This window comes from Gallinula chloropus (assembly GCF_964237585.1).
Source record: "Gallinula chloropus genome assembly, chromosome: 16".
Taxonomy (NCBI): domain Eukaryota; kingdom Metazoa; phylum Chordata; class Aves; order Gruiformes; family Rallidae; genus Gallinula; species Gallinula chloropus.
The window spans coordinates 5,184,708-5,197,868 of NC_140101.1; the positions used below are offsets into that span (position 1 = coordinate 5,184,708).

At 40.6% G+C, this 13,161-nt stretch overlaps 1 protein-coding gene across 1 annotated transcript; it reads right to left on the reverse strand.

Annotated features, from left to right (window-relative positions):
• Positions 1-2,880: 2,880 nt before the first annotated feature.
• On the reverse strand, positions 2,881-12,908 carry ZNF831 (zinc finger protein 831; the record flags this gene model as incomplete). Its single annotated transcript, XM_084271429.1, has 5 exons — positions 2,881-3,813; positions 5,044-5,195; positions 5,924-6,093; positions 7,690-7,832; positions 8,676-12,908. The coding sequence occupies 5 exons, from the start codon at positions 12,906-12,908 to the stop codon at positions 2,959-2,961; spliced, it is 5,553 nt and encodes a 1,850-aa protein (XP_084127555.1). The 3' UTR covers positions 2,881-2,958.
• Positions 12,909-13,161: the final 253 nt, after the last annotated feature.

Here is a 13,161-nt window from a genome sequence, read left to right on the forward strand (position 1 = left end):
AGAATATTTCTGAATTCCTGATCTAGAAATTCCACTTGAAAACACATTATTTAGCCAGAAATTTTATGCAAAACCCCTTTATTTAGCATATTCGTTACATGCCCATAGATTATAATACTAAAACTCTTGCACAAGCAGGAGGTGAGGATCGTTGTTGTGGAGGCTGCTGGTGTGTTTGGAGCAGTAGTGGTCTTACACTGTTTTCTAAAGCTGCTTGATAGAGCTTTTCTTTATGGCCAGATCAGATTTAATGGGTATGGAAATTTCCATTAGTTCTAACAGACCACACATTTGGGGAGACTCTGGAGAACTTTGAAACAATTTGAAATTTTTTTGAAGGAATGGCACAGAATTGAAACTTCTGATTAAAAATTTTAAAAACCCACCAGTTCTCATCCGTGCTGTTGTCAACAGAGACAGAGAGGGAGTTCAAAAATGAAGATGGGAAAGGATCTGAAACTAAAGCAGCTGAAACCAGGCATATCTATTAACCTGTCCATGCAGCACCTGCATGACAGCAGTCAAACAGCCTTTAGGAAAGATTGGCCAAAAGCATTGGCAGGAGCACTATGGCTTGTGTTTCTCTGCAAGTATTGCACTTCTTTTTGCTACAGATTCAGAATCCAGCTGTAACTTTGAGTCACTCAATTAAAAAAACAGTTCAGAAACTTTGAAGGTTCAATATTGTGGCAACATTGATGGCATCTCCTTCCTGTCCCTCTTCCCTCTTCTTTCCCTCTTCTCCCAAACTGGAATTGTATTTGTGTACTTCACTATTTAAATTCTTTGCACCTGGGATTCACCCAAGTATCTCTCTAGTTTTTTCTTTGATCTTTCTTGTCCATGTAATACCAAGCCTGGTGAAACTTGTCACATTAGAGAGATAATGATCATTTCTTGATAATTGTCTCCGAAGTTTCCTGAAAGAGATTTGAGGTAGACTAAGAAATTTAGCATAGCTGCTACCACAACTCATTAAATGTTGACATGCTTGAACTATAATACTAGTACATGTACTTGGGTCTTCATGTTTCATTTGTATTAAGATAAAATAACAGTATAAAGAGAAAAATCTAATATAAACCCAATCTACAGCTTGATCATTCTTTTTGGCAGCACATTTCAGTACCGTATCTCAGTCAACAAAATCCCCAGTGTGCAGTGCTTTGCAGCCTGCCAGCACTGATGCCATTCCTTACACAACTGAGTGAGCTCAGCTAGCAAGCCTTCAGAGTTAGGGAAGCTGCCCCTCACCTTATCCTCTCACTGTGCCACGTGTGGAGAGAAAACAGGTTTGCAGAGGTTGGTCTGCTGTGAAGGGCAGCAAAGGACCAGACCAGCTCAGGGCATCTCTGAGCTGTGCATTCAGATCAGGCACAGATCAGTAGTAATGCTCCTCTTACTTGGTAAATAAGAAGTAAGGCAGAAAAATAAAAATGCATCATTCCTTAAATGAATATCCCTGATTTTTTTTCCTTGCAGTTTTGACACCAATTATTGGTGTAATTGGTGAAATATTGTAACATTTCTAGAAAGGGAAAAATATCTTCCATGGCTCATCCTCTATTCTGAAAGAGGAGATTTTTTTTTTTTCCTAACTTTTTTTTCCCCCACATTACAATTAGGACCTGGTGTAATATTCTGATCATGGTTGTTGTTTTCTGTGCCAATTGTAAATTCATTAACGTAATTTGAGTCTAATGATGAAGCTCTGTATGGATGACCTCAAGTCTTGTCCTGCTTGTAAGACATCTGAAAACAGGAATTGCATGGACTCAGTACTCAGCTTCTCTCTGCTGCCTGCTTGGCAGTTTTGTACACACACACTTATTTTTCAGATGTCATGTGCTAGATTTCCTTGTGAGTGTGATCTGTATAAACTTACCTGGGTGTGATTAAAGTAAAAGCAATTCTAAATATCCCATGTAGGCTAATCCATATTGTGTATGATTCACAATATAAGGACGGTAGAAGTTTAAATATAGATTTTGACTATTATGTATAAGTGGAATGGTTTTAATGTTTAATCAAGCAAGTGAACACACTTGGTCAAAGTAAAATATTTATTCACATAGAAAACAGTAAATTTTAGGGTTCATAGCACAAAACTCTTTGTTAAAAAAAGAAAACAAGCTATGCCATATAGCTTCTTTACTCTCAATAAAATAGCATCATTGCAGTTGAAGTTAAGGTTACAATAAAAGTGAAATATCCCAGATTACACTGGTTGGAGCACAATGTGATGAATAGAATGAGAAAATCCTTGTCAGAAATTTTACCACAAGGAAATATCAATAACTAACACCCATATTCTCCAAATAGAAATCAAGACTATTTGAGTAGATCTTGGCATAGAAGGCACAAAACACAAAGCAAAGCATGCTTGTGTCATCTGTCACAAAGAAGCATTGACATGTGTGCAACATGGAAAAAGATGTGCATTTTCCCAGACGCTTCCCACATCACAGATCCCCTTAATGCCAGTGTATCACTCCCAGGACAGATGGCAGTGACTACAAGAAAAGAGGAGTATATAGAAGAGAATACATCCATACCCTTTCTGGAAATCCTAGCTCATATATTGAGGGAGCTGCTGCTTTAGCCTTGTTGGTAGTAAATAAATACACTGCAGCCTTTCAATAATACAACCACTGGCAGCTAGGACTTGTGGGAAATATGTAAGAGTGGTAAGCATGTTAAAAATGCTGGAAACTTGTATAAACACAGGTTTACCACCTGCATGTCAATGTGTGATGCCAGCTCCCTCTTTGCTTCAAATAAGCTTTTTAAAAAAAGTTTGAGTCCGTGAAAGAAAGGACTCCTCAGAAGAGAATGCTGCCTATTGCACAGAGGAATGGCTTTTCTGATTTTAAGGTGCTTCAGAACTACAGATCAAACATCAGTGGTATCTCCTTCTGTAATGGGCCACCATACAAGCAGCTTGTAAAAGACTATTTGCTATATTTCTATAACCAGCCTATCTTCATCATCACTGCTAGTGTCATCATACTCAATTCTGGTTTGCTTCCTCATCATCTCTAAACCCCTCTTTTTGTATGTCTTGGAAGGTGTTGCAGAGTGGTTCTGGAACTCGGAGGACCCGAGAGTCGCTGGGGGCTCTTTAAAGGTAGTAGTAGCTGTTTCGAGCAGCCTTCCTAAGCTCTTTGGCTGCAGATGGGTTCCATTCTTCTCTGCACTTCTGTGAAGGTCAAGGATGTTTGGAGAAAAGTTTGCCTGCTCTGTGTATTCTGTACTGGGTAATTTAGCCCTTGGGACTGACTCAGGAAGAGACTCGGCTTTTGATTCAAATAAGCCTGCATATCCAGGCTGGGAACTGGGAGTTGAGCTTTCCTTTGGAGAGGAGTATGCGTTTCCTTCAGTCGGAGGTTTCTCCCTTCCTGAGGCTTGGATTGCTGGGTCTAATGTACTGGATCCTTGACTCTCTGACTCTACACATAGTACATTTTCCTGGCTTGCTTCTGGATGTGAGGAAAGAGGGCCAGCGGTCTCCAAGTTTGTGCTGTCAAGTTGGTCACCTGTGCCTGTATTTGTAACAGCAGAAGGGCGAGACCAAAATGAAGGTGCCATTGAGTCACTCTGAACGTTTGGCTGTGACTCCCCTGGCACTCGTTGCTGAAGCCCAAGCGGTTGTGTCACTAAGCAGCAGGTTTCCACATTGCTGCTGGCTTGCTGCATGGCTGTGTTAGCTGTGGCTGAAAAGGAATGAGCTGTCATAGATACTTCCAGAGGAGCCGTAATGTTCTGAAAAGAGAAGTTTGTTCTTGTGTGTTCCCTGATTTGACCAGAAATGACCTGTAGAAATTACAGGGAAAAAAGAAATATACATTTAAAATTTGAATCCAGAGCAATTTCATCCTGTATAAAATTGCAATGATAACTAAGTTGACAGTAGAAAACATTTCTCTCTGCTCTACCTCATATCAACTGAGTAATTAAATATAATGTCAACCTTTATTTATACAACCATGATTATATTTGCACTCTTTTTTTTTCCCGTTACTGCAGATGAAGTTACTCATCCCTCTTGATGAGCAAAGGTGGAGTTTTTCTCCCAGTGTGTGGGGGAGGTGTAGTAAAGATGTATTTTTTCTTAGGTGGTTTTTTTCTTGGTTAGGTGACAGATCGTGCTTGTAATTTACAGATGATAGGGCCTAGGGGTTTCAAGCTGCATTCATAGGTACTGTCTGGGATGACATCCTATTCATTAAGATATTTTAATATATGTCTTGCAGTGATGTTTGTGCAATGTAATGTAGAGGAAAAGGTCTGTGATGAGTCTGTAAGAAATGTCACAATGGCTGTGATGGTGAGATATGTGTAGGAAATAAAATTACTTATTAAAAACATTTTAAGGGTTTGGCTCCTAAATATGAACCAGCGATGCTACATAACAGCAGCCTGGCTCAGTAGCTTTTCTCTTCAGGTGTGGCCAGCAGAAGTCTGGGGAAGAGTGTAAGATTTGGGATGAGCACAGAGTATTCCCAGCAGCTGTGCTGACACTGTGCACCACAGCGCTGTCTGCAGCACCTGCAGATGTGTCTCTGGCCCTTGCTAGCCAACAGCTCTTGGTAGCTGTGAAACCAGAGCAGCACTGACTTCCACAAAGGGCTAAAGAAATTCAGTTGTGATGCTGGATGCACATTCCCACAACTACATAGCCACTACTACCCTTCCCACTTCTCTAGTTTCAAGCTTACTGTCTGTCTCAGGATACTCTGTGCTGCATCTCTGGCACCTCTAACATCACTGCTGACTGACCCACTGACAGCAAGCACAAGAAACATCCTTTTCCATTGATGTAAGTTTAATTGTTCTTTTTAAAAAAGCCAGTTCTAACATTAGCACATTTTCATTATATTTTAACCCCCAAATATATTTAACACATTTTAAACAAAATCTGTGATCCAAAGTAGTCTGGACTTGAACTTTAGAACAGCTGAATATAATAAGTTTCAATTACCAATATCTTTCTTTTTTGTCCTTTTAAAAACAGTTGTGTATGAATTAAGTTATAATACCTACTTGTTTATCCATTTTGTCTTTCTGTTTAACTTGGTTTAGATTTTCAGTAAGAGAAAATATTCCTGAGTTATTCTTTCCTTCTTTTTTCCTTCTGCAAAGTGGCTTGTCTGAGGTGGAACCAGATGTGTCTTTCTGCTGGTGTACGTAATTGTCTATTGAAAAGAGGTGGAAGAAACTTAGTTTCGTTTTTATCCCCTGCCCCCATGCTTGAACTTAGTACAATTCTCATCATATCACAATGCTAAGACTATATATATACTGTGTTTATACTGTCTTCTGTACATTTTATTCTAAGCCTGATACATTGTCTTAGTTACTCCAAATGTATTTGGTTTTGGGTTTTTTATTGACCATTACTGTCCTGCAAAGTAAAAGCTATTCCTATCTGCTATGATCTTGCTTCCAAGACTGTTGCAGTTTGCATTAATATTGTTAATTAAATGGGGAGGGAGGGGTTGTCTTTGAAACACAGGAAGTGGGAGAGCACACCAAACTCACTCACGCTGCAAACATAGAATCTTGTTTCAGAAACCCAAAAGATCCATGTTAAAACTGCTTAGGAATCCAAGGGAAGGTTGGTTTGAGTTATTCTTTTGTAAAGTGCCCTCCTAATTGTGAGATTCACATAGGTAAATATTTGTATGAAAATCACTGTTCAGTTCTGAAAATCAGAGAATCATAGGCGTTGGAAGGGACCTCAAGAGATCGTTGGGTCCAACCGCCCAGTGTGTGAGATGTTTGTATCTTTAACTGCAGAACACACTGAAGGACAAAAGTGCTTTTGCAGTTCCACGTGAAACAGGCGTATCAGGATCCTGCTAACATTCAGTCTCTTAACAAATAAACATTCAATACATTAAATGATATTCAGGCTACTCACCTGGTACCTTTGATTGAGGAGAATGGCACTTCTTATACTTATTAAATTTACAGGGTTGGGATGAACAGCCCTTTTTCAAAGCATCCAGTGTTCTAGTTGGAAAGCAGTGCCGCTTGCTTAGTCGGGTATTCTTCAACTGAGTATATCCATGTACGTGTCTCCCTCTGTACCTGCATTGCCTATGGCATTGAAAGGGTAAACAAATATATGGTATTTCAAAGCAGCCAGAGTAGATTAATGCCACATCATCAGGTAAATTATGTCTAACAGCAATTTACTGCTGTGAAGGAGATGTTTGTTTACGTTGATTCAAAAAAAAATCTGGATTTTAGGCAGAGACCCACAATTAAGCAGGATCCAGTAAATCCTTGGTTTGCAAACAGAAAAGGATTCAGGAATAACAGATCCTTTTTCCTGTATCTGGAATTTTAAAACAACATCATTTGTACAGACTTGAATTGCATGGGGAATCACCTGAGACTGCATGGCTGTTGGCTCTTCTAATCTAATTTCTTATGTGCTACCCATGGGTCTGCACAAATGAGCAACACAAGTATTTCAGTTATTTAGAAAACTCATGCTGAATAATCCAACTCTGCCTTGGGTTCTACTGTGGGAAGATCTTTCAATAACTAGTAATGAGCGAGGCTGAAATACCTTGGGAGGTCCCATTCCTGTAGCAGTAGAATCAGTCACTCTACACACAGTAGTAAGTAAATCTAACAGGTTGTGTTTGGTAAGTGTGTTTCTTTCCATGACATTTGGCCAGTTGGCTACTAATAAGCAGGGTCTGTGCTTTCAGGACCCTTAATTGAGTCCCTGTACTTATTTGATACAGCCAAATAAATTCTGAGACCAGCAGGAAAAACACACCAAAACACCACCCAAAGGCCAAACCAGGAAAAAGTCCTAGAAGAATGTCACTAGACTGGGGAATATAAACCTGGCTCTTCTATTTTTGCTCTTTATGAGCCTTCAAAATTGCAGTGCTGTTTGCCAAACTCTGCACGGTGATTAAGTTACTGACACTGATTTGTCCACAAGGGAGTCTCTCTGTCTGATTTTGGTCATGAAATAAGCTAAGAGCAATATATGCACACAATATGTGTTTCTTATTGAAGCAATTCATCAGCCGCACTGCTGCACTCTTGAAAGATTAGAGGCTAAATCTTCCACTGATAGGAACTGCCATTAAATACAGAGAAACCGTGCTGATTGATGCAGTGTGCCTTTGGTAGTTTTATACTCAAATTCTTCCTCCTTTTTATTTAAACTAAATGATCCCTCCAGTTACTGATGGATATTTTAGTTTGGTTGGGAACTTGGTATTTTCTGCATTCCTTTGTGAATACAAATTCAGGAACTAGATCTTCTGAGGGCACATCTTGCACACTGCTTTTAGCTGTAAAAGGGTTAAAAACTGAAGTACTTTGGTTCCCATCAAACAAAAGTAAATGCTGACAATTTTGACAGATAAGAATCATTTCTAAAGCATAGGGAGAGTCAACCAACCAGTCACCAGCTTTCTTTGCTATATGGTTTGTTAGAAAAGTCTGCTCCTGACAGTAAACAACATACTGAAACTTTTTATAGTTTACCTTCATGGAACTGCTGCAATGTGGGAATAGCTTTCTGAGAGATTTTTCTTCCCCCAGTTTTGACAAGGTTTAATTTTGGGGATGACTTTTTAATTTCTGTCAACTTTTTACACTCATTTTAGCAAGATTATGTCTGTATCTAGGGAAGCCGAAAACCATGTTCCTTACCATTTTGGGGTGACTTTAATCTTTTTCTGTTTGTGGCTCCTCTGGAGTTTATTTGTTGAGGGTTTTTCCTTTTTGCAAGCTACTGATTTCTTCTTTTGCTCTGAAGTATTTTTGAAAGCACCACCAGGAGCTGCTGAGCTGAACTGTTGAGAATATTCAGGGAAAAAAATAAATACATGAAAATTGTGAATGACAGTAACTGAGAGATTGGAAATCTCTGTTCTAAATAGCACTGAATAGCATTGCAGTTAAATAGCACAACTCTGATTTTTTCCTAGACTTCATATGTTAGTGTTTTCTAATCACTTTGTCCATCTACTTTTATAGAATAAAATTAAAGCAACTCTCTATTTTTGTGGCTCTATATAGCATTAGTGTGTTCTTTAGAGTTCTTCTTCCTATATAAAGAGTAAGCTTAGTCTTGCAGAGCTGTTCTAGGATCTGTACAGACAGACTGGTCGATCTTCACTTACCTAAATGAGAAAAGCTTTCAAGCCTTAAACACTTTGCAGGGTATTATTGAAATCTGGCATTGTTGACATTTCAGTGTAACTAAACCATCAGAGATCTTGTACACAGCCTGTCTTTGACTCCAAGTATCTCCAAGTCTTAACATTAATGGTTTACTTAAGTCCTACTCTAATTAAAATACCCACTTAATATGAAAATAGTGAAATAGATGTGCTGGTACAAAAGAATATGGAATATACTCAGCAGGGGGAAAATCAAGAAATAGAAATACACTCTTTTCACTAGGCAGCATTTCTACCAAAATTCCCAAGTGAAAAAAAACTTAAATGTTCACACAGCAGTATTTTTCATGCATCAAATATGTAGCTTATCTGAGAAAGACAAAAATTGTAGACTCTGTATCGACAAATGACTGCAAATGTCCATAAATATACTTTTTATAATTATTTTTCTAATGGGGGGTGTGTCAGCCGATTACACCCTCTTTAGAAAGGAAATAGGATTATTAATATTACCTCCTGCATCTGTTGTCCTTTAGAAAAGGATGAAACCAATGGTTTTAGACTCCTGTTTGTTAAGCCATATGCCCCAGTCTTGCTGATATTTTTCATTTTGAAAATAGAAATATCGTATTTTGACAGCGTGCACACGCTGCTCGGCTCCTTCTCACAGGTGTGCATGGAGGAGTAGGCAGAGTCTGCACTGCCCTTCTGCTCAGCAGGCAGAGGAAGGCTTCTTGATAAACAGCACCACGTTAACCGCGGCTCAGCGCTCAGCGATGCCGAGGTGCTCTTTGCGCTCAGTACTGTTACGCTGCCGGAGGAACCAGTCAGATGCTCGTGGGGCAGCGCTGGGAACTCCTTACAGGGCGTGGTGAGAGCGTGGCAAGGAAAAGTGCCAAAAGAATGGCAGCAGTGAGTGGGGTTCTCTGCTGAGCTCTGAGAGTGCTGCGGATCCTGTAGTGCTGGTGAAGTGTCCTTAAGGATGGATGGACTTCCAACTCCATCCCACCCCATGACTGTTGGCTCCGCACCCTCGCTGGAAGCTGTTGTCATTATCAAAGAGTCACTTCCTGAGCAAAGATGATGTAAAACCTTCCTCTCTTCTTTGATGTCAGTGGACACAAAAAACCCACCTGTATACATAGAAGTAAAGTATATTTTCTTCTTTGGGGCCTCTGTAGAGGAAGTAGGTATGCTTATCCACTTTGCTTCTGTTTGCCTTTGATAATTTAAGTTCTTTTTGTTCTGTTTGTTTTTCCAAGCATCTCTTACAATATCCTGGTGCCTGAAGTTTTGGTTATAAAAGGTATTATCTGCTGTGGTTAAGATATTTGTTGTTTCTGAGTTGACTGGTGAACAAAACACTGGAGTTTTCCAATTTGCATGTATGTTCCATCGCAGCTCCCCTTTGCTGGCTTTTTGTTTCACTTCAAATTTTGAAGGGGACCAAAGCACATCATTAGAATGAGAACTGACTGATCCGCTACTGGAAGAGCCGGGGGAATTGGTTAAGGTGTCTGTCTCAGATGTGCAAAGTGCAGTCTTCTGTTCTGATCTCAGCAAAAGCGACACATCTGAGGCTCTCTTCTCTTGTGGCAATTTAAGGAGATATTTGGGAGAAAAGGCATTTTCTGGCAGGACTGGAGTTGAACGACCAGATTGCAGATCATGAATTTTAGAAGACACATCAACAGTAGTGTCACCAAAAAGCGGTAGTTTTGCTCCTGTTTTCACAATACATGTTTTGACATCTTCATCTGCTGTGCTGTGCAAGGCAGAAGAATTGCACTCACTTCCCCTTAATTCAGACACTAAAAATCCCACAAGTGAGGCATTTGAGACATCGCTATCATTAAAAGTTCTTGGGGGGATTTTGATTGTTTTCTTATACTCCACATTCTTAGTACCTCCAGTGGATTCATTAATTCCTGTGCCTAATTTTTGCTCCTCCGCTTTGCTGGGGAATTTCACTGGTGCTGTAGAAAGACAGGGAGTGCCAGTGCAACAGACTATCTCTGCTTCATTTGCTGCATTGTTTTCAGTGCTGGGACTAGGATGGGAGTTTGAAATAATGTTCTGAGCCTGCTCCACTTCAAATTTCAGCTTTTTTCTTTCTGATGGTAAATTCTGGGATTTCTCTGCAGCTTCTCTGTTGTTGTAATGGGCCCACGGGAGTGTCAGGGCATACTGGCCAGTTTCCTTATTCCTGCCATGTTTTCCATAATTATCTGAAATGCTTTTACAATCTGATTCAAATGGACTGGATTCTTTCCCAGGGCTTGGGTTTTCCCTATTGCTACTCTGTACTGGCAAGCAGTCATCACTCTTTCTGTTAGTGTTCAGCTGACACTGAGTATTTTGAACCCTGAGTTCAGAACTGCTTGGAGCTAGTGACGTGCTGCTGGCACTTGTGCATTTATCTGTGTCATGGCTGCCAAGGTCTTGGGAAGTTTGGCTCATTTCAGGACGTGCACTGGCGCTTACTGACTGTGATGTTTCCATTGCGTAGGGCGGTACACTGCCTGCAGCTTCTTCAGAGGACACATTCTGTAGAATACCATTACCATTAGTACAGGTTTCTGATTTACTGGTATTTAAAGCTGTTGTCACAAGGGAGCTCCTGTTGTCTCTCTCCTCAGTAATTTCAGTACTGCTGACTGATTCCTTTGAATCAGGAGTTAAGCTTGTAATATCTGTAATCTTATTCCCCCTTTGTTTAATTTTCCTGGCATTTTGACTGCTTTTCATTTTTTGGTAGATTTTCTTAAATGTTTCATCTCCATACATTTGCCATTTTTCTTGGGAGAACATCTTTAGCTTCCTTTGATTGTGTTTCTTATTTTTAGCACTGACTATTTCTCCAGCCCCAAGCTTTTTACTCTCTTGCAACTCCTCTGATGGAGGAGGATGATCAGCCACATTACTTAGTGGCAGATCATCCACTGCTGTTTGTCTGACTAGAGCTCGGGGATGGCTATTAGGAAAATCCACAGAATTTGCAGCGAGACTGTTGCTAGGCAGCAAACTGGCAGTGCCTGTATGTGCAGACTGCTTAGTAAGAGAAAGTGGTTTTGAGCAACCTGCTTTGTCAGGTGCCATTCTTGTGCCCTCCACAAATGGCAGAGAGTTGCTTCGTGTAACAGGCACAGCATCTATCGTTGTGGAGAACTGGGTGGGGACTGAATGAAAAAACACTGCCTTGCATTTTTCTAGGGGTGCAAAGGTAGATTTTGCTGAACAGAGGGACAGATTCTTTTTCCTATTTACATCACAAGTTCTGATGTCAAAATGGAAAGAGTCTTTGTATGTATAAGGCATTGGCAGATCGATGCTTCCCTGTTTAGAAAGAACAGTTTTTCTGGGTCTAACGTTGTCTAACTGGGTATCATCCACCACACTTTTGTTATGAGAAATGAGTTTTGAAATGTGTTCTTCCAGCCTCTTTTTCTCTAGCATCGAGGCTGTAGCTTTCTCAGCTGCGTCGAGCTTTGCACTGCTTCCGGAGGTACACCTTAAGCTGCTGAAGGCAGTTTCATTTTCCAGTTCTGTGCTGTGTTCACAGAGACTATGCAACGGGCTGGATGATGCCATCTGTTGTTCTGTACTGTCGGAGCGTGACAGATACCCTGAGTCAGTGCTCTCACACTTCTTTAGCTTGCAGTCAAATGGCTTGTAATCCCACTGCTTTTCCGAGGAGGTTGCTTGCTGCCTTTGCAACTGGATATGCTTATTGGCAGTTGGAGTTCTTTGCTCCTGTATCTTCTTTCTCTGGCACTGACCATTTGGCAAAGCTCCTGGAGAGGGTAAACTCTGAGGCTCTCTTTCAGGAACCCCCTGATTAGCCTTTGAACTAAAGGACTGACCCGTCGTTTCATGATTTTCTGAAGCAAATGATGAACTGCTGGTTACTGGCAGAGAAAGGTCATTCAGAAGTTTCTTAGTGTCTGTTGCAGCACTGCTCTCTGAACTCAATTGTTTCCTCTGTACTCCCTTGTCTTCACAGGTGGTACTAAGTTGTTTGCTGCCTTGATGTGATGTGATGCTCTCTGTTGATCTCTCATTTTGTTCCAGTACACCACCAGTATCTGAGTCTGAGGGCAGTCTGGTGTTGTTCACATGTGTTTGAGTTCTTCTGTGCTTATACAAATTGCTTTGAGTTTTAAATGCAATACCACAAGTGGTGCACGGAAAGGGCCTCTCTCCGGTGTGAGAGCGAATATGTTTCTCAAGGACACTTGGCTTCAAACAATCCCGTCCACAGTGTTTGCAGATGTATTTCCCAGCTTTTTTGGATTTTCCTGGGCTTCCAACAGATGCATTTGCACAAGAATTTGGTGATGATAAAACTGGTAAAGTGCTCACTATGTTCAGTGTTAGCATTTGCCCAAGTTGTTTCTGAAAAATGGAGTGAGGCTGATCTGTGCCTTCTGAAGGAACAAGTGGATTGAGGATTAGAGGTATGTTACTGCTGTCTAGATTGACACAGCTCCTGCCAGTCAGTAACTGACTGTTCGGCTGAAAGCATCTTGCCTGGACGGGCTGATACAGGGGTATGGTAAGGGCTTTCAGGTACACAGGTTGAGACAGTGCCTGTTCCTGCTGAGGAACAGCACTGCCTTGGCTGAAATCAGAAGGGTTCTGTGCAGGCTGAAGGGAAGAGCTTGGAGCTGGCCGATCTGCTAGGGCAACTGTAAAACCAGGCTGCTTCTGTGCCTCCATTTCGAAGGTTATCTGCCATATGCTCATATATCTGTAAGGGAGGGGAAACAAAAGAGAGGGAATCTTCAGATAGAAGAATAAACACTTTCAACTGCTGGGCAAGTTAGCAATTAAGAATATCACAGATCTTACGTATAGGCATTATACAGACAATAAGTACTTCATTTTCTGATCATTTCTTAGGTAGGAATTAAAGTTAGGTACAGTACCCAAAGTATTAGAAATAAAAAAAATTGGAAATGGAGACCCTCAGCACCCCAGAAATAATACCATTTTAATT